This window comes from Rhipicephalus sanguineus, chromosome 4 (assembly GCF_013339695.2).
Source record: "Rhipicephalus sanguineus isolate Rsan-2018 chromosome 4, BIME_Rsan_1.4, whole genome shotgun sequence".
Classification (NCBI taxonomy): Eukaryota; Metazoa; Arthropoda; class Arachnida; order Ixodida; family Ixodidae; genus Rhipicephalus; species Rhipicephalus sanguineus.
The window spans coordinates 155,290,811-155,313,001 of NC_051179.1; the positions used below are offsets into that span (position 1 = coordinate 155,290,811).

At 46.7% G+C, this 22,191-nt stretch overlaps 1 protein-coding gene across 1 annotated transcript in view; it reads right to left on the reverse strand.

The window, feature by feature from the left end:
- Positions 1-13,427, reverse strand: part of LOC119391770 (uncharacterized) — a 46,670-nt gene extending 33,243 nt beyond the window's left edge. The window contains exons 1-2 of the mRNA XM_037659421.2: positions 13,327-13,427; positions 11,321-11,397 (exon numbers count right to left, since the gene is read on the reverse strand). Of these exons, the coding sequence (XP_037515349.1) occupies positions 11,321-11,397; positions 13,327-13,372 (123 nt within the window). The 5' untranslated portion in view covers positions 13,373-13,427. The remainder of the gene's footprint in view (positions 1-11,320; positions 11,398-13,326) is intronic.
- Positions 13,428-22,191: the final 8,764 nt, after the last annotated feature.

Sequence of the window (22,191 nt, forward strand, 5' to 3'; positions counted from 1 at the left end):
AACCACGGTGGCTGAAGAATGTGGCCACCGTGTATTCATGAAGTTTACCCCATTACACATGGTGCACTGCGAACGCAGCACGGTTCTCCTTCCGCTAATGAGCTCAGATGGCCGCTTTGCGTAATCACTGACTGGTTGCGCGTTTATTGCAGCGGTATGGGTGATAGAGACCGCTGTATTACATGGCTTTAACTTAAGCGAGCCATAGCAGCGGACTTTCATACTTAGGTAAATTAAAAGAAGAAAAAGAGGATGGCTGATCCCTCTGTCATAGGAATCGGTTATAACACGAGAGTGAAACATGTTGTCGCAGAAGTAGTTTATTATTTATAGTGCACTGGTATATGAGAGCTCGTACAATGTCTGTTGTTGTTAGGCAGATATAGGACCGCTTGATGTGGCGGCACTCACATTGACGCCTAGGGGCATATCTCCGCGCCGACGACTATCGCCCATGATCATGATTTAACCATTGCGGTAGCTGAAGTTCATAACACATACGTGGACTCCGCATATGGTGAATCCCGCACAAAGATGACATCAGCAAGCACATAATAAACACTGATGCTCGATATACACTCCTTCAAATCGTCTTGAAATGCGAAGAGAAACGCTACGCACGTCGTGTCTTCCGTCTAGCCTGGCCGTTATTTCTCAGAGGGCGAGCGGAGGACGTGGTGTGACAGCCAGGCGAACGTCGGAGAGCTATTCGTCGATATGAATATATGCTATATGAGCGAGGCTTGTGCTAAAACCGCCACCTCACGGTGTGTTAAAGCGCTGATGAAAGTTGACATATTCGTTGACAACGCATATAGTGAGTTCCGCGCAAAGATGACATCAACAAGCACATAATAAACACTGATACTCTATATGTACTCCTTCAAAGCGTCCTTAAACGCGAAGAGAAACGCTGCGCGCGTCGTGTCTTCGATATAGGGAACCCAAGCTCAAGTTTGCGGCGCGACAACAGCGCCGCGCCAGCCGCGCTGCGGCTCTGTCGGAAAGCTCTGAACCTTCTGCGCGGCCGACTCAGCCCCTTTCACGGTAGCGGTAGCGCACGTGCGCACGCGTTCTTCTCTCGGTGCGAGTAACTGGGGGGCCGTCAGCTGGGCACGTTGAACCGAGAGGCTTGCTGTGCGAAGCTGCGCATTTCCGCGATGGCAGAAGCGACCCCGCGGAAGCGCAAGCGTGGTCTGAAATATTGCGGTTTAGCGGCCAGCCACAACAGTGCAGACAACACCAAGGCACACGATTCACGTGTTAAAGTGTATCGTTTCCCGGGCGTGTCGTACGAGAAATAAAGGCGGCAAGCGTGGATAGCTGACAGCGCTGTCTCGCCTTCCATTTTGGCTGTCTGAGTTCATCGCTTTCGTTCGTTCCGACTACCCGACTACATTAATGATTACTCGCTGTCTTCTCGTATTGTTAAAGTCCGGTTACGGTTGTAGGTGAAGCAACTTTGTGTTTTGATTCCCCGTGTTCGTGAGACCTACCCGTCGTTGTTGAACGTTCACATTCGCGTTATACCGTTAGCATTGCGCGGTTGGTTGAATTCAACTGAACTCGGCACATTGTCAGAAGTTCGGCGCCTGCATTTCACGCGTCAGGAAGGCTGCTTGATTACACCGGAACGGACGTCTGTGCATTTTCAGCAAGCTTTGACATCGTCCTGCAGGTTTGTTTTGTTTTGTTTTTGTCACTTTATTAGGATGATACATATTCAAGCCGCTAAATATAACTGGCACTTAATACATGCTTTGCAAATGCAACCAAGGTATATGTAAACTGGTAGCGTAACTTCCGTAGAAGCCCACGTGTCAAGCCGGTGGCTAGTTGTTGCAACAGTCGCCATCTATGTGAGGAGGGGACCAACAGAATTAAAAAAAAGAAAAGGATGACGTCACAACCGGAAGCGGAAATGACGTCACGTTTTAACGCGATGGGCGCGAAATTATGAAATTTTTTGACAGGGCGCCGCTTCTTACTTTTTTTTTTTTTACAGCTTCATGTTCTTTTTCTTATCACTATGACGGCTCCATAATGGAAGCCTGCAAGATAATGGGAAGACGAAAAAGACAGATTTGATAAATAAGGTGTATTTTATTGGCGAAATATTGCAGTTGAACAGGATATTACCCCAAAATATATAACACAGAAATCAGAAGTAGCATAACAATTCAACGTGCACACTGTGATGGTGTAATGTGGGCCCAGGATCCCAAATAATTCAACCGGCAGCCAGGTGATTCTGTACACACAACACAGACTTTAACACAACCGATAACTCTGACGATTCACACACAACACACTACAGCATTCCTTATTTACATCCTAAACGTCCTACGCGCCTCGCACACAAACTGTCCTACTCGCCGTTATGAACTCTTGCCGCTGCGGCGAGGTCGGTCGTCACCGGTACTCCTTGGGCAGTCAACAGTCACGCTGCATTGACCGTGGCGAGGTGGTAGTGGTGGTGATGATGGCACTGAAGGCCGGTAGATCGCCAGGCCACTGCAGCGCAGGTTAGCTGCCCGTCGCCATCATGAGCCGCGGCCACCTCGTGACACCACTCGGGCCCCAGGACCTCAGGCCAGGAACAGACTAGGCTGCCGGTCTCTGTGTCAGCACCGGGCACAAAGCGGGAATCAGGCTCACCAGGTCCACATGGCTGCCGGACGCCTGGTTAAGCGATGTCGCGACCCGATTCGCCGACCAGCGGCTGCCGTTCCAACCGTGTCGCGCTCCAACTCCTCGAGCCGCACGCCCCGCTCGCGCTTCCTTTTCGTCGTCTTCCCCTCCAAGGCGTACCGCAGAGCAGAACTGTCGTTCCCTCTTCGCCCCGTCACGGGCCACACAATCCACATCATCACACACACAAACCTTGCACACGTGTTGCTCTTGCATCCGTAGACAGCGCAGCGTTTCTTCGCGTAGCGTGGCGGACTCATCGTCCCGAAGGGCGACAGCACGCCGGCCGTGCGCTGGCAAAACACAGTCACTGAAACGGTTCCCGATGGCTGCGATGGGCTATATTACCTTCTCCCAACTACCACGACTAGAAAACAACGATTATGCGAGGAAATATCTACGGACGACAGGCACAAACGTACTGCGCAAAAACGAGCGACGCCATTCGCATCTCAAAATGCGCAAAACCGTTGGCCCATGTTACCAGACTGCCTGCATGTGCCCGCTGTTTCTGAAAATAAACGAAAAAAATTGGCCACTCAACCACATACCCAAGACTAAAGTTTGATTAAAGTAATCTATTAATTTAATTCGTGACAAATAAATTTAAAACTAATGAAAATAAACGCTTCATTAATTTTTTTGTTTTCATTATTTGTCCCCCCCTCACCTAGTAGCGCTTTAATCGCCACGCAGGTGTTGATGTTTGTCGCAATAGGTTTCCGACCACTTTTCGTTCCGACTTTCGCGACCTATTTAGATTGACCTTGATGCAACCTTGAAGTAACCACCTTCTGACTTTGTGCGATGTTCTAACCGCGTTCACGCAGCAGGTTTTATACGCCTGTCAAGTCAATATCATAAAAAGAGAGTGCAAGCATGACGCGAGAGCCGAAAAAACGAAGCGAGCAGTTCATATTACTTCACAGTGGTTAAAGCTCAGCTAGCTGCCTCGCGTATTAATCGGCGGGTGATTCTCCAGCGGCACGGAGGTCTTGATTCTAACCTTCTCAGGAAGCAGTGCCATGGCCGTATAATCTTTTTTTCGGACGCCGCAAACGTTTGTTCACGAAAGTACACGGCTGCTACTGTAAGCATGGCATATCAAAACAACAATCATATGATTCGTAGTCCACGCAGCAGAACATCGATAGCGTGTACGGCTTCATTTCGGAGTGCATGTGGACCATTATTCATCTTTAACATGACAGAATGAGACTTACCTTGAGGTATACATCCTGCATGGTGTAATCGCGACTTGGGAAATGCATTTCACTTTGAGTTGGGCGTCGTTGTTGTCGATCGTCTGCTCTTCACCGTTAACGTAATTGACGAGCCTTTCTCATTTTATCAAGTTCGCTTTTCGGAAGTGCCAGTCAAGCTTGAAATTCCTTTTGAAGCCGCACTGCAAGCGGTACATTGTGAGGCGGCACAAGTGCACCGCGAGAGCTCTGCACGTGCAAAGCGAGCGGCAACGCGGTGGAGAGAAGGGAAAACGCGCGCTGCTAACACCCCAGTTTCTCTTTTTCTGCCAGAGATGGCGCTGCCTGTCAAGAGCAGCAGTGCCGCTAAGCGTTGCTTGGGAAGCCTACAGCCCGGCCGTTAATTTTCACATGGCGAGCGTGCACGCGTTGCGACAGCCAGGCGAGCGCCTGAGAGCTGTTTTTCGTTATGGATGGATGCTATGAGCGAGGCTTGTGCTAAAGCCGCCACCTCGCAGTGTGTTAAAGCGTTGACGAAATTACACTTCTATTGGAAACGCGCCGAATGAGACGGTCGTAGGAACGGCGCGCTTTTTTTTTTGTTTTTTTTCGAGCCTGGTGACACACATGTCACCGCACCGTTATAAACGGGACGCCTATAGCATCCATCCATCCTTCGATCCATCCAAGAGCACTGCGAGAGGAAAGTGTGCAAGATAAAAGGCGCGTTCATGTAGTCCCCGTTATGTCTTCGGGTGGTAGTTAGTGGGCTAAGCGCCCGCCAACCATTGTCGTGGATCGAGAGGTCAAGAGTTCGACTCCTGTCAACAGAACATTTTCTTACAGTTTTTTTTTCTTTGCCATCTGATGGCGTTCATTTTGCTGACGTACTTCCGTGACGGAAATACGTCATGAAATGCTTGGTGGACCCCGGCCTAAAACACTTTCGTGTTAAAAACTTGGCTACTGGTGCCATTTCGGATTGTCAAAAGGGCAAGTACAGTTCCACGACTAACTCTACCAACTATGCCAGATAGACTTATGCAACGAGGTGCGTAACCAGAGGTAAATAATTGTAGCTACCCTCATAAGGAAGTAATATTCGTTGTTCTTTTTTTAAGGATGCCTCTTTATAAGAAGCAATTGATTTTTAGGCACGCGATTCTAATAGTCATTCTGTAGTGTTTAAGCACGGGAATAAAAAAGGTGCTCACTTAACCGCTGTACATTACACAATACTTTAAAGGCAAGCAAACGTAAAATAATTTATTTGCAGCTTCTTTAAATGCTAGACCATGATGGGTTAGACAACGCGACATGGTGGTTAACACTATAGTATCGATACACGGTATACTACATAACTACAATGCAACCTTGGAGTTACCGCAATATCGCTGCAGTGTTGCAGAAAGAATCAGCAATAGGCAGGCTCCGCATTCGTTATTTTTAGACAGTATTAGCCGTGACTATCCGCACACAGGGCTGGTGTCACTAGAAAGTATTTTATTAGAACGTGGTGTTTCCTAACGGCCACATAAAGTAGCATCCCGAATGGTATCATAGTGCACGCAAGCCAATGTTATAGTGCATCATCTTTTGAAAGTAAATGCCGAAGAGTAACATTTTTTTTCCTTCAGCCGTGGGAGAAAAACTGCAGAGATTGGTCGAAACGCCCTGCAAAGTTGTATTTACGAATAATTACATCATGCAAGCATTGCAAGGCACGCGCTTACGAATATTTTATTGAATCTAAAGTGGTTGCTTGGGCGAGTTGGTACGACATACTTCACATAAAAAACAGCGCTAAAAACGGCGGACAAGAGAAAGAAGGACACAGACGGCGGCGCTGACTTACAACAAGATTTATTTGCTAGCACCGCGCAATATATACTTGTACAGTATCTGACAAATATAGGAACAACAAATAAAAAGATAAAAACAGTGAAAACCTATGGAACATAATCATCGCCATGAGCCTCACGTGTGTAAGCATTCTGCAAAAAATCAATTTCTTTTTGTGATAGGGCAATTGAAGGCCTGCTGACACACGCATCGCCCAGCCTAGCCATTTCCGCAGCCTCGTGAATTTCGCGTATCATCTGTTCCCGGTGACGCTTGACCACTGCACAATGCTGGAAGTCGGGGGAACAGCCGCAGTCTCGGCAATGAATGTCGAGGTGCCCCGAAACCGTTGAGGAGACATTGTGAGCGTGCTCTTTCAGCCGCTCATTTAAACAGCGGCCTGTCTGGCCGATGTACCTTTTGCCACAGGACAAAGGTAGAGAATAGACCACCCCTTCAATGCATGGAACGAACTTGTTCCGATGCCTGGTCTGGCATGCTCGCTGTCCCCTGGAACCAGGATTCACGGCCTTGCACAACCTAGCCAGCTTTTCAGGGGCCGAAAAAACCAAGTCAACTTCGCACCTGCTGGCCACTTTTTTGAGGTTGTGGGTGACGCCGTGGATATAGGGAATAACGACAAAGTTTCGTTTGTCACGTCCCTTTTCCTTTGCCCGGGTGCAAGCACTAGTCCCAGTGCTCATTCTGATTTCCCTGAGCAGACGCTCAGTAACGGCGGTCAAAACATACATCGGGAAACCAGCCTCAGTGAGGCGTTCAGTCGTCTGTGTCCTTCTTTCTCTTGTCCGCCGTTTTTAGCGCTGTTTTTTATGTGAATTATTGAATCTACTTCCTTGAACAAAAAGGCGCGAGCTAGTTGTTTCTTTACAATGATTTAGGATGGCAAAGCCAAACGAAAGGCGTCTTGTTACCTTCCGTGAGTTTCATAACCGTATCGCCGTCTTCCAGATGCGTTTAAGCTGTCTAAATTCTGGCCGGTATTAGATATATATAATTTATACTTGATCGGTAACGATTCAGTGCACGAGTACTGAGGTCTGGCTAAAAGGATAATGAGAAGAACAGCTACTACGATGGCTATGTATAGCATAGCGGTGTCAACAGCACGCATGGAAAAAAAGACGTAGAGCTTATTTCTGGCGTTTGGCACGCCAAAAGCGTGATTTCATTATCCTGCATACCGTACAGTTGTATCGCGAGTAATTGACCAGCTCCGAGGCGGCGGTAACGTGCATCAAGATTGAAAGCTGCTTGGTACAACCTACAGAGCACATGGAATGCTAATAAATAGCTTTATGGAAATAGCCGTTGCCCCCAGATAAAAGGCGATGCTTCCAACATCCAACCATCCATCATCCAAGACACGGGAGCTTTTATGAAGTTGATTTGCATGATTTCTGTATTTCCGATTAATTTCTTTATTTGATATGTGAGCAGCAAGCCGCTATCGAATACACAAGATATCAAACTGAGTAGCTCAATGTCACGGGCGTTGTGTTGTAGCAACGCATCGAGGGAAGACGAATGAATGAACAAACTTTATGTAAGATTAGTCTGGCAGTTACATTGTTTAATTACTTGGGCTTAGCTCTTGGAAGCGCCGTTGTTTGTATGTTACTTTTATTGCCCAGTTTTCAAAATTTCATTTTCGCGCTCGAGAATCTTTTCAAACCACGAGTTTCGATCAGGCCAAATCAGCGCGATAATAGCCCGCAATGTAAAGAAAGGTTCACAAAAAAATTTCATATCATTGGTCATCATATTAGGTGCGTCAGCGGTTGCGGAAGCGTTCGGGAGGTTTTAAAAAAGTAGGTGAAAATCAATAATATAAGTTGTTGCAGTCATCAGTAAGAAAAAGAAAAGAAACATTGTTTATCGTTATTAAAAAAACGTTTTACGGCCGGCAACATAAATTCCCACGTTATGTCACATACTCTCTTGAGAGAAAGTAACGCATATTGACAATTTTGACAATTTTGACACGATTTTGACAATTTGTACAAACGCATTAAGCCGGTTGAGCATACCCTCACAAACAAGGGCAGGGTAAATTTAAGCTCTCCGAGTAGGGTATTTAATGAAACACCAGACAGTAAAACCCTGTGAATCGCTAGAGATTGTGCCGGCTTATCCAAATGATTTTAACACAAAAATATTTTCTGCCGTGGTCCGCCAAGACTTCACTGGCGTCATTTCTGTCAGAGAAATGGCGTAGGCAAAATGCACATAAAGATGACAAAAAAAAAAGACGGAAAATTTTCTTTCACACAGACACCCTGGGAGTCGAACCCACCAACTCACGCTCCACAGCGATAGGTTCCGGGCGCTCAACCCAGTGCGCTACCGGAGCACATATGCGATGTTTCAAAAAACCGCCCTATATCTCTTATCATCATCATCAGCCTGTCTACGCACACTGCAGGACGAAGGCCTCTCCCATGTTCCGCCAATCAACCCGGTCCAGTGCTTTCTGCTGCCACGTTATACACACAAATTTCTTAATCTCATCTACCCACCTAATTTTCTGTCTCCCCCTCAGGCGTTTGCCATCTCTTGGAATCCAGTCAGTTACCCTTAATGACCACCGGTTATCCTGCCGACGTGCTACGTGCCCGGCCCATATCCATTATATATATTTTACCTTCTCCTATTCACAGCGCTCTTCGGTAGCGATGGCGGTGTAGCTGTCTGGGAGCGGTGAAGTGAAGCACTGCATCATCAAACTAACCAGCGCCGAGAGAGTGCGGTTCAGTGGTTTCAGCGCAGCGGAGGGTTTTGAGACAACATTGAGAGTTTTAGTGCCGGGCACCCCTAACGGCTTGCGTACGTACGTTCTTTTATTCTTGTGTACAATTGCCCTTGCTACGTCTTTCGCTTTCGTGTTGTCTTCAAGTGTGACGCGTCGTCTCCAGAATAGTGAAGCTTCAACGTGCACCGACGGTGTTTCTCCGCTGCTTACTGCTTCGTGTGCGACAGCACGTACTAATAAAACTGCTGCTGTGAGCGCCGAAGAAAGCCAACGACGCCGACCAACGAATGACGCGCAAGTGAGTGCTTTGATGAAGATGGAGAGACGCCAGCGGCAAGCTGAACACCTTGGAGCGTCCACGGCTCGAGCTACGAACTTTGCCTCTTGCGTTTCCGAAGCGCTGTGCGGCTGTATATACATGTGCAGAGGCGTAGGATTCTCTATTATGGCTCGTTCACACCGGGAAATCCGCCGTAGACAGCGACCGCAATGCTCCTGTCGCCGAAACACAGTGTCGTTCGCACTGCACGCGCACCGCGCCGCTGGATAGTCATATTGCGCCATCTGTCGAGTAACGCATCAACCACGGGTGAGCGCGGGATGGATTCGCAGTTGCCCGGATGTTGTCGCGGCTCGCAACTACACCATGTGATTTTGCGGATCTTCAGCGCTGCTATAAACGACCATGCTCGTTTCAACGCTCTTTGCGACTAGGGCGTGCAAGGCAGCTACATCGCAATGCTCAAACTGGTGCTCGCTACATCAGAAACAAAAGCAACATAGACAGCAGTACTCGTACATACCAGTCAATCCAAGCTCGTTGCCAATTTTATTCCACAAATCGTCCTTCAGCAAACTGTCCTTGTGCTTCGGGTGGCGTTTGTCGTAAACGACGAGGTAGTTCCGCGCCATTTCGATTAGCGATTCCGCTATGTGGATGTTTTTCGACTGCGACGTGACGAGCGTGTCGGACTTGGCCGCCATTTTTTTAGGTTCCGCGGCGAGCGGATGCGGCGGCGGTTGCCGCAAAAATCGGTCCGGGAGCGATCGGCGCGGAGAGGGCCGATTCGGCGAATCTCGCCGCCGCCGAACCGGATTATGCGGCTCTCCGGTCGCCGGAATGCTCAGTGTGAACGAGCCATTACTGCGAAGTGTACACCTTGGCGTTTCTCTCCTCAAATGACGACCATTTGACAATGTGCTTGTTGATGCGATCTTTGCGCGGGATTCACCATAGGCTGTGTCCAGGTGAGTGTTAACTACTTCAGCTTCTATTGCGGTTTAATGATGATCATGGACGTTAGTCGTAGGGACGAAGGTGAGCCATCAGGCGTCAACGTTAGTGCATGCACGCCAAACGGCGCTACAGGGAACCCAAGCTCAAGTTTCGGCGCGACGCTCGCGCGGCGCTGCCCGCGAAGGCGGTTTTTCGCCTGATTTGCCAGCGGCGGCGGCAAGGACACATGCGCGCATGCACTCTTCATTTGGCCCAGAGCACTGCTAGTCATCAATAGTTACATTGTGACGCACCACACGTGTAATTCGAGAGCTCTGCGGGTTCGCGGAAGCTGGGGCGGCAGTGTTGTGGCCGTGGATACCCGCCGTTTGTATAAGGACAGTGGAGCCGCTCGACGTTGCTTTGCAAGCCTATAGCTGCCAAACACCAAGTGACATTGTGCAAGCTCTCATATATCAATGTACAATAAACAATAAACTACTTCTGTGAAGACACTTTCCACTTTCGTGTTATACCGATTCCTATGACGGAGGTATCAACCATGTTTATTTTTTTTTTTCAACCAACCAGTTTCTTTATCCGAAGCATTATTCTGATATACGTAGCACCGGTGACCGATCTGATTAGATGTGTCAAATTTGCCTCACTGACCATTTTTCAAGCCTAGTTGTGAACAAAAGATGTCCTCAATATTTGAAACACTTTATAATTTCTTCTGTTTTAAACTAGCGGTAACTGAAAGGAAAAACCTACTAATCACAGTTTACTACCCAACTTGGGAACCTCCGCTGGAGCTAGCGTCTACCTTTGTTAGAGTGTGCTGCGCGACTATGTTTATCTTTGCCCTGGCTGCGTTGTGGGCTATCAATCTAGCGAAATGTGATATGTAATGCTGCTACAATTATGTAAGGCACCTGGTGAGCAAAGTCAATTCAGCTAGAGCATTCTTGTACAATCCAGCTAATCGGCGCGACTAGCGAGCATCGGAATACCGCTATCCGTTCAACGCCAGGATATACGCGTCAGCGGCCGCAACCTCACGCGCGAAGACACCACCACATTGCCCGTGTTTACACGCATCGGCGATCGTTCTCAGATAGTTTTTTTTACCCGCATATTCATTCGCGTTTGCAAATAATTGGCATACCGGACAATAAAATTGCAAGGACTGGAACCGTTGTGCAACCTGGCGAAGCAAAACTCAGCCACGCGGCTACGCCTTCTCTTAACGCCAACTCCGCGATCTGCGTCGGCAGCGCGAAGCCGCGCTGTGGGAATTCATTGCGTGGGCTACGCAGAGGTATGTGCAGCACCTAAGTCCCTGTATAACCCCTTTAGTGGGACTTCACCTAGCATAAACCATATAAGTGCTGCCGTCGCCAGCAAGCTGCGCGTTCCACGAGTTAAGGGGGGAAAGCAATGCTGAGAAGGATGGTAACATGTGATTGCCCGTAGGGGCCGCAATATAATGTGCATTGCTTAATTTATCGTGCGAATGATTTGATGATCCTATAGCGTATGATGCTGGCACTGCAAGTAATAGGGACAACCCATACGTATGGTCCTGCATAAACTTACTATTACTGGTGGAACAATACGGCGACAGTTGAATACACTTTGATACAATGCTCGAACTTGAGAAAGGCCACCTGCAGCTGAAAGATAGAAAGAGACACGCTTTTGCTTTAAGTTTCTTGTCTCTTACTTTTGTTTTTTTACTCCGATGTAACATGACAAATTTTAGCCTCTTTTCTGACTGCCCGACTATCAGTAGAAAGCCCATCAGAGAGCTGCTTCAGTTTTAGACATTCAGTTTTAGACAAATATATGTGCTCGATAAATTCTCGCAATCTCAGCTCCCTGGATTTACTGATAAATTATTTTTGCATAGCAGCACTCACTAATGCATACCTCATCGGGTAAAGCTGGAATAACGGATTGTCCTAATATATTACTATGGTGACTGCTGATGGAGCTCTTCAGCTGTTTACCCAATGTCTGTAACTGTTTTTTTTTTAAACGCTAAGTTGGTCGGAACATTTGTGTAGTTTTTCTTCCTGGATATTGCTTTGAAATGCGTTAAATCCCCTATCAGCACCACCCATGGTATGTCAAATAGACTATCAGCAAAAGGAACTTTATAATAATAATCATTGTTGGAGTTTTGCATCCCAAACCACACAGCATGCGGCCTCCGGGGCTGGGATTCAATCCCGCGGCCTTCGGGTCAGTAGTCCAGCACCATAACGACTAGAACACCGCGGTGGTCAAGAAAGAAGAAGAAAGTAACTTGGTATGTTCGCTCCAAACTGTTAGCCATCTTAGTGTTTCAGTAGAAATAACAGCAAATTCCGGCGAAGCACTTCATACAGCAACGACTCTTGCAGTGCTAACACGTCGCAGGGACAATATAATTCTTCAGCGACTGATTTCAGTATATATAACCTCATCCTCAGTATCTTTTATTGGCTTTTGTCATACCTTTGTCGGGCAGTTTCCAAATTCTCCACCACTGCCATGACGCGCTTAGGACGCACGACGAATATCGCTGTGATTATACAACTGTGCCCTTTGAACACATCGCACAATATCTGTTAATGAAAACACACTGTGATATAATACAATCAAACACCTTTGAGGCTTTATAGACGCTACTTCCACCTAGATGCACTTGCTTCGCGCGCTGCCTTTGCAAGAAGCAACATTTATATCAGCAAGTACTGCTAACTTGTACCGAAAAATGCTGAAGAATGATTCATTAGAGGACGCGAATTATATTAGGACAACGCAATGAGTAACACAATATACGCTGCCATTATAACCTCAATGCACGCTCTGTTTTCGCTGAAAGAAATCAAAGGAAGAAGGCTAGGCAGCATGGACAGACAACAGGTCGCAATGAAATAAATGTGTGATTAAGCTGTGCTGATGAATGCCTTGAGCTTCATACAGAAAGCCTGGCAAAAATATCGCATATACTTGGAGGGTAACGTACGAGTTTCAGAAGTTAAAGAGAGCGCAGATAGCGGTGGAAGGAAAAATTAGAGGTGTAACTATAAAAAACAGGAATGCAACAAATAGATCCGACAGCAGACAAGTGTAACCAATCTTATACTTGAAGCAAGGTGTGATATTATACTTGATATTGAGAGAATGAATGAAGCTGGGTAGGTGACGTAATGCGTAGCCAGGGGTGAATTAGAAGCAATGTATAAAAACGTTGCCCAGGAATGCAGAAGGTTAGGTGGCTGACAAGGTTATGAAATTTACAGGCATCAAACATAACCAGCTCGCGCAGTACAGGGTTATTGTCCAGAGATAAGTGGTGGGGGCATTCGTCTGTCAGTTGATATAAAATTGACGGATGTGACGACAACAGTCACAACAACGACGGCTATGACGGTGGTGAAGCAGGATACCATGGAACCATTACATGTAATCGATATAAATAACAATACATCTGTAGTTTCTCTGAGCACATGTTTTCAATAACCAACGGCTGTCGCAAATTCCCGCTTCTCGTAGCGCTGAATAAGTGCGAATCACTTCGTAAGAACAAATTCTTATTTGCGCTGTACACTCACCAGTGGCAAATAAAACGAAAGCGATAAACTGTCGGGTAACATCCATGAATAGGCTGTACAAATTTGTGAGATGTGCTACAAAATGCGCTTCTTAATTTCAGAACTCTGGGCTGAATGTTATCTAGGAAAGAAACGAATTCCAGATGCACTGCGAAATTGAAATGATTACTTGTTATTTTGCTGGATTTTCCCCATTGTCTCGCGTCGCAAAACATTGTCACAATGTAGACGAAACAATTGCATCCGCACGTGCATTTCTTCGTTGCGATTGTTGAATGCCAAAAACGTAGCTTTGAAACCAGAATAGTAATATGTGTCTTATAACTTAAACACAGAGCAAGGAAATTCGTTACGCGAAGAAGACGCTAGTACAGTTACGCCTTCGAAGACAAGGATGAAGTACAGCACATAGAACAAAAGGGAGAACACCCTTTCATTCGTCCACGTGTCTTATTTCATCCCTGCCTTCGAAAGCGCGACCTTGCCAATACGCGATTCCCACTCTCTTAAGAAACAGACGCTGTTGAACTAAAAAATGGACTTCTGAAACTTTATCACGTAGCGTAGATTTCCTACAACATGAAGCTAAATGTTGTGCGAGAAATATGAGCTTAACTAGAAGTTCAGAGTCGCATCTGATTAAGTCATTCGGTATTGCGCCTGGTGTAACAGCGCCGAAGTCTTCGAAGCTCCGATGTGTACTAATCTTCAAGTTATTTGAAAATCGATGGTAGGTCTAGTACGGCTACGTGCGGGCGGTTTTAACTTAATGGTAAGGGTGTAGCTGCACTGAAGACGTGATTCGACCGCAATGCCCTTGGCTTATTTTTGTTTTTGAGGTAGCGTACAGCAAGGCTCACTGTGCGCAAGCATTTGAAATAAAAGCGATGCCAGGTAAGCTAACCTCATTCCACAAGTTCTTGCATAACAGCCGTTATATAGAAAATGCTTTAGAAATATCCAGATATTTTGAAATAGTGGTACAAATACAGAGATATCTTACGTACCTAGCCTGAATTGTGCCTCTTGCGACGCAAATCTGGTGGTTCAGAAGCAGGTGCTGATCGTCCTCGATGACGCCTTTATTATCTGAAATGTCCGCTGGTACTTCGGTGCGGACAGATATGATGACGCTGGAGAGAGGCAGAACGGTAGCTTGTTCTTCTGTCACATTCAATACGTAGTTCCCTGGCGTTGTGTGGGGCGGCAGGGCTTTTTCTGAGCTTAGTGCTATTGACTCATACCTCAGATCGATGACGGCGCCGTGGTGGCTCAGGAAGTCCATCCCAAGTATCACATCCATGGAGCAATTGTAAGGTTACAAAGCTCGCAGGATAGAGAAATGCGCGGTGATAGAGAAATGCGCGGAATACAACCAACCCCTATACATAGCCTTCATAGATTACGAGAAGGCATTTGATTCGGTGGAGACATCAGCAGTCATGCAAGCACTGCGGAATCAGGGCATCGACGAAGCCTATATAAACATAATGGAAGACATCTACAGCGCATCCACAGCCACTATAGTCCTTCATAAAGAAAGCGACAGAATCCCAATAAAGAAGGGCGTACGACAGGGAGACACGATCTCTCCAATGCTATTCACCGCGTGTTTACAGGAGGTTTTCAGGGCCCTAGATTGGGAAGAATTAGGGATAAGAGTTAATGGAGAGTATCTCAGTAACCTGCGATTCGCTGATGACATTGCATTGATGAGTAACGCGGGAGACGAATTACAGCTCATGATTACTGAACTGGATACGGAAAGTAGAAGAGTAGGTCTGAAAATTAATATGCATAAAACTAAAGTAATGTGGAACAATCTTGGCAGAGAACAGCGCTTTGCGATAGGTGGCGAGACGCTGGAAGTTGTAAAGGAGTACGTCTACTTAGGACAGGTAGTAACCGCGGAGCCGAACCATGAGAGTGAAATAACTAGGAGAATAAGGATGGGATGGGGCTCATTCGGCAAGCACTCTCAAATCATGAATGGTAGTCTACCACTATCTCTCAAGAGGAAGGTATATAACAGCTGCATCTTACCGGTACTTACCTACGGAGCAGAAACCTGGAGACTTACAAAGAGGGTTCATCTTAAATTGAGGACGACGCAGCGAGCGATGGAAAGGAAAATGATAGGTGTAACCTTAAGAGACAGGAAGAGAGCAGAGTGGGTCAGGGAACAAACGGGGGTTAAGGATATCATAGTTGAAATTAAGAAGAAGAAATGGATATGGGCCGGCCACGTAGCACGTCGGCAGGATAACCGGTGGTCATTAAAGGTAACTGACTGGATTCCAAGAGATGGCAAACGCGTGAGGGGGAGACAAAAAATTAGGTGGGCAGATGAGATTAACAAGTTTGCAGGTATAACGTGGCAGCAGAAAGCACAGGACCGAGTTGATTGGCGGAACATGGGAGAGGCCTTTGCCCTGCAGTGGGCGTAGACAGGCTGATGATGATGAAAGCTCGCAGGATAAGTCCGGTTTTAGATGGTGACCCTTGCGGTGCAGACTTCAGCCGGCGTTATTAGGTGGAGATATCGACGCCAACCTGCGGCTGGCCCGCTGGTTGGCGTCGATATCTCCTTGACTGTGTGGGCTTCGTTCACGGCTTGGTTCTCGGATGGGCTTGGTTCACGGTATTCGGTACATAGACGGGGAAGCACCTCCAGCAGATGTCACGGCATCGTGACGTCTACGAAGGCAGCAGTCGGTGTGTCCAAGATAGAACTCTTTATTTGGCCTAATTGGTCGACCGGAAACGTAAAGTTAAAGTGCAGCAATACGCACTTTGACTCATCGCCGTCTTTATACATCATGCATCGAACTTTCCAGCCTTACCACTGGTGATCGCGCAAGCTCTGGAATAATCTTGACTATTGGCGTCATGTGCGCAATCTTAACAAAATGATCTACTACAGTCTGGAATATTCCCAGACATTCTGGCGCGCTTTGCGCAAGGCAGCAGCTACACGTACGATAAGCAGGTAAAAGAAAACATAGAAAGAAAGGAGCGTGTGTGGCAATATTATGTCGCTATGTGCTTATGTTTTATATTGCTGTGGCCTGGATTGCGTTTCCTAAGTCGACGGTGGATGCCGAATGCCCGTGTTTCCATCCGCTCGCAGAACTAGGCCATCGCTTCTCATTTGGACAGTGATCGATTTACATATTCTCAATGGTGATGTTCATGTAGGCAGCTGAAGGCTGGAACAAGTGGCTTCTTTTTGTAGACGGTCATGCAGCTGTCATTTTTTACGAACATATTCGAGCGTGCTGCAGTTGACGCAAAAATGTGCAGGGACGTCACCTGTTTCTTGATATTTCATAACATTTTATCGCTTTTCGGAAAAAGTCGACAGGAAACAAAAATCTATTTATTTATTTATTTATTTATTTATTTATTTATTTATTTATTTATTTATTTGTTAATATTGCCAATCACAAAGGCATCATAGCAGAAGGGCTTACACAGTAGTTGAATACAAAATAGCACAAATTGTGATACAATGGCAAGAACAAATAACTGCAAAAAATTGCAAAACAAGAGCGATGAGTAGCATGTGAATATGAAGAAAACAGTCTCGCATAGTGAAATAAAACCGTAGTGAACGAAAAAAAAGAAGGAAAAAAGTTCGGCAGATCCCACGTACCGTGGGAGTCGATGTTATGCGAAGCACGCGGCGGGTAGGTGACTGTGGCGTAACCTTTTTTTAGTGAGCGACACGTTACAAAATGATACTAAAGATTTGTATAAATTTTATACGCACACATATATATGCTGAAGAGCCGCATATGTGTTATATAACCAGTTGTTTACGGTTGGGTAACGCTGCCAATGGCAACGTGGGTATTACCAACACCAGAAGCGCTAAGGTGATATGTAGTGCTTATACGTGTCCCGAGAACACACGCACGTTTCACAAAACCGTGTGCATGTGTGGAAGAAGTTCTTGACAGTTCTTGAACAAGGGCGTCATCACCGTGATCAGTGAGCACCAGCAGCTGGTCATGACTTGTTATAGTATCCGGTCGTGATCGTGGTGACGAGGGGTCCATGTGTAGTGAAGTATGTGGTATAGTAGAGCTGTTGGAATTCGTGGATGCCTCGGTCATTTCGTCGACAAATTGTCTGTCGACAGAGCCGGCGACATGTCGGAACCTGAAGCCACCCTTCGCGTTGGTGAGGTATTGGCCGTCGAGGCTGGTAGGCCTGGATAGTGCTACGCAGACCAACATCAGTGGCTGGTGTTTCTCATGTTCGTAGGCTACTTGGGCGTATGTGGCCTACGTAGCCTAATCCACAAAGCGGCTGTCAATCAATCTGGCATCATCCGCGGTCAGCATGAGGCCATCGCCCAGCCTCGTAAGAACTGAAGAGGAGACTGTGTCGCTCTGGCGGACGAAGTGCTCTTTACGGTGCGGTGATGTGGATATCATATGTAACTTTCGTTAATATATTCCTCTGGGGTCGAGGAATGCTTCAATATATATCTTGCTCAATCATAGGAATACAAATGTAATCTTTATAAGACTGCTATAAAAGCGGAGCCAACACTGGAACTACAGACGTTAATCTGATATGACGCCTGCATCGTAGGAGTACACATCGTAGGAGTATCATGTAGTGTTTATTGCTTTCTTTTAAGATTAGACAGCCAGCACCACAACCACAATTGACGTTGCACCGATATAACGCCTGCGTATGCTGTTTTTGCAAACCAGTTTATAGACCTGGCGTGGCTCAGTGGTAGAATACCTGATTCCCACGCAGAATGCTTGGGTTCGATTCCGGCTGGGATCCTAATTTTCATTCTTTCCATTCGTTGAGTCAACGCTGCCGATGTTGGTTTTCCTTAACGATCTAGCATTTAAGTTACCAATGTCTCTCCTCGCTGTTCCTGGGTAGATATAAACTGTCAATCACCTGTGCCGCATACCCGTACCCCGCGGCCCGGGGTGAACGGGTATGTGCCACACGGGTCTAGTGGAAAGGGTTTGACGACGTACGCAACAGGATTTTAATGTTATTCATATCCTGAACCAGCAATCATATTCGTCAAATCCTCTTACCCTCCCATGCAAATTTTGGTCTACACCAAGTTAAGGAGGCGATCATGAGAGCACCCAGACGTAGGCGGCTAGATAGATAGATAGATAGATAGATACGTAGATAGAAACGCTCAAAGTGCCAGAGGTTCGCTAAGAAATGCTTCGCATTTAAAAGAGAATACAAAGAGTGTGGGACAAAGAAGTACGCATTTTTACACAGTGGTGCTTCTGCGGGAGGTGACAAATGCGTGCGGTGGGACTTCAATTGTGGGCAAAGAAAAATAAGAGCAGAAAAATGCATTAAGAAGATACATCAATACAACTACCTAACATGCTTCAAGGTTCCCTTTCAAGTGGAGTTGAACTGTGTTAATGATGTGCTTTCTATGATAAGTAGGGGAAGGCTATTCCATTTTCTTATGGTCAATAGAAAAAATGAATTTTTGAAACACGCCATATGGAAGGTGTATTCAGTGAGCATCTGTGTATGGTTATGGTTGGTAGGGCGTGTTTGTAAGCTTGTTATGGAATTCGTGACATCAATGTTTACTTTTTTATGTATAATTAAGTACATAAATTTTAGTCTAGCTATTTTGGGTCGGCGCTGAAGAGTATCTATAGCAGCAGTTTGCATCAACACCGTAGGTGATTCATGTGGCGTATACGTGTTAAAAGTTAACCTGATTGCCTTTCTTTGCACGCCTTCAAGTTTAGCGATGTTTTAACGCGATAGCGTTAGAGAGCTCGTATCGCAGAAATTCCGCTGTCGGCGTCGGGGCTGTTGGTTGTGAGCGAAAAATCATCATCTTGTCCGTGACCGAAAAATCGGAAAAGCTGCAAATAAAATAAATAATAAAAATGTTGGGTCCGAGTGAGAATCGAACCCAGGCCGTCTGCGTGGCAAGCAGGTGTTCTACCACACAGCCACGCCACTGCTTGGAGCTGCACTGAAAGTAACTTTCATGCTTCCCAAAAATGCGCGTCCTGTATACAGGTGTCAAAGTACGAGATGTAATATCGTAGTAATATTGCGTGGTACAAGCGTACATTGTCATCGGGCGTCACACCATGTCAATATCATAAGGACTTGGTGGTTTAAAGACAGCCACCCATTACAAAAGGCACACACATTACTGCGCGTTAAAACCACGTAGTGGGTGCATCGCAACTTCGAAAAAGTTTCTCGCGCATAATTGCTCCTGGTTTAAAGCATGCTACCCATTACATTAGGCACACACCTTAGTGTGCGCATTCTGTTAAACACTCGTAGTGTTGGAACTGCGCACTAGGAACAGAATATCGCTATCGCGTTGAACTCTTAAAGGCGAAGCTTAAGCGTCCCCCAATTTTTGTTTAGTAAAAAGAAACCTTAAGATGTTTGTGTACTCTAGTACCGGTCTGACAACTGCATTATAAGCCAACAGCTTGGTATCAATGGGGGCTAATCAAAGGCGGCGTCGGATGGAAAAAGAGTCGTTTGAGCGCGGTCACTGTTATGTGGTTTATATGACTGCTCCATCGAAGGTCCCCAATTACAGTTAATCTCAGGCATTTACGGTCAGCGATGGCGCTTAATTCCATGCTATTAAATTTAGGCGCGATTCGCGATTTATTCTTCTTTCTCAAAATTATGAGTAGGATTGATGTTTTCCATTTAATGCCATTTGCCAGTCAAAACACCATTTGGTTACTCTTTGTAAAGCGCAGTGAAGGGCTAGATGATCTTCATGTGTGTTAATTACATTATACGTAATGCAGTCATCTGGGAGCAATCTGACATGTTGACACATGGAGGAGGGAATACTAAGGAGAGGCCCTATCGTATTTCAATGCATTGCGAAAAGTGTGGCGGAAGTGACGTCAGATTTATGGGGCAAACAAACCGGTATGGGGCAAACAAAACAGCAGACGCCCCGCGGCGTGCTCTCCGCGGTGATTAGCTTCTGCGCAGATTTGTAGTCCCGGCGTGAACTTTACGCGTATTGTGCGGTTCGCACGCAGTAAAATGTTGCAAGCAGACGTTTACCAGGCTGTTCGTGCGTGGCGGGCCCGAGCGCTGCGTGCTGAAATTCTTCGTGGGGCGTTTTTGTGCAACAGTACAGAATACCGGTACGTGCCGTGATCAAAAACGTTCAGCCCCTGCATCATCGTATTCGAACTCACCTAGCAGTGACTTACGCGTTCTGCTGGGCGTTAGGCTTTCCCTTTCTCGTAGCCCGATTTCCCGATCTGTTGCCGGATTAGCGGTTCTTTGTTCGTGTATATGGAGTGAGCTTTGTAGCTATTTGGCGCAACGCCAACCTATAGTTGACGTAACTTCACGTCGAAAAGAGGACACCGCTGTATTGTATTCGCGATCGTGCACGTAAAGTTTGTAATTCCAGTGCGCACACAACAACAAGCACGCAGCGAGCGCACACCGCACAATACATACATCACGTAGTCTTATGTTGTTGTAATAACAACAACATAAGTTTATTGCCCTTTCGTTGAACGACACAGCCTCTAAAAACGTACGATGCCTTCGGCGCATGTTATGTACGGCGCGTCAGACGCCAAAAACAAAAGTTCACGTGTGTTCTGAGTTGACACAATGAGTAAGAAGCAACAGAGCGAGCGCACATCCGAGAGCTTCGCATACATATACCATGCATTAGTGATCAGCAATGAAGCGAACGTGTACGTACACATAAAAAGTGACAGCCGGTACTTTCCGCAGTGCACGCGATTTGCACCGGGTATACGCAACAGCTGGGCATTGCGTAGCTTTCCTAAAGAACACACACAAGGAGCAGCACGCGTGAATCGAGTCGACTGCGCCGCGGCGCCGCTTGCACGGCGAAAAAAAAAAAGGCTCGAATCGCGCATGCGCATCCAAACGACACGGCGGAAGTCGCGAAATGTTTCGAGGATCCTTCGCTAGGAGGCGATGCGGGTGTTTGCGATGTGGAGGCTTCACGAATGTGACGTCAGGGCCTCTCCTTATTTTTCCTTCCTCCATGTGTTGACATGTATTCGCAATGCCCACGAACTATAGGTGGCGCGCCGTGCTTTTCAAGATGGCGCCAGGAGCAGGGTCAACCCGATTGTTAGCATAGGAACAGATAGGACGTGCGGACGTACGGACCATGCCACTTTCAGCGGATGAAGTTATGAGCTGCGCTGACATGGATATGAGACTAAAATACTTTCCCAAACCATGGAAAGTGCTAAGTACTCGCCACCTAATTATTTGCTGCGAAGTGAAAGGTTATATTTCAGCTCCGTTACCGTGCATAACGATGCTTTGCGAAATCCTGTGCGTGCTACATAAACCTGTATGAACTAGAATTGACGTATGAGCTGAACGGCACTCCGAGGTAGTACGTACCGAGCCTGCCTGACGGATTTGCCGCAGTAGTAGGCCGCCAGCGAGTAGCGCCATCGCTGCTGCGCGTGATGATGGCTTGCAAACATAAAAGTGTTCTGCGATAATACCCCTTCGTCATTACTTGCGCAGTCGGAAACGCGGAGTTACGTCTTCAACGGAACACAAGCATTTAACATGCCATTCAGTAGCGCTTGTGTCACAGCCATGCTGAGACTCTAGCCGTGTGTACTTCACTCGCATGTTGCAGGTTCTATCAGCACGATCGAAACATGAATATCGAAAAGAATGCACACGTGTGCTTTTCGCAACGTCGAAGAAGTTCGCCGAGAGGCGTGGATTGTGGCCGTGACTGCACGCTCCATCGCTCTAACCATTTCGCTTCGCTGGTCGAGCTCGAGCGTGTTGGCGGCATGCGGCGCTCCATAATATCCACAATAATTG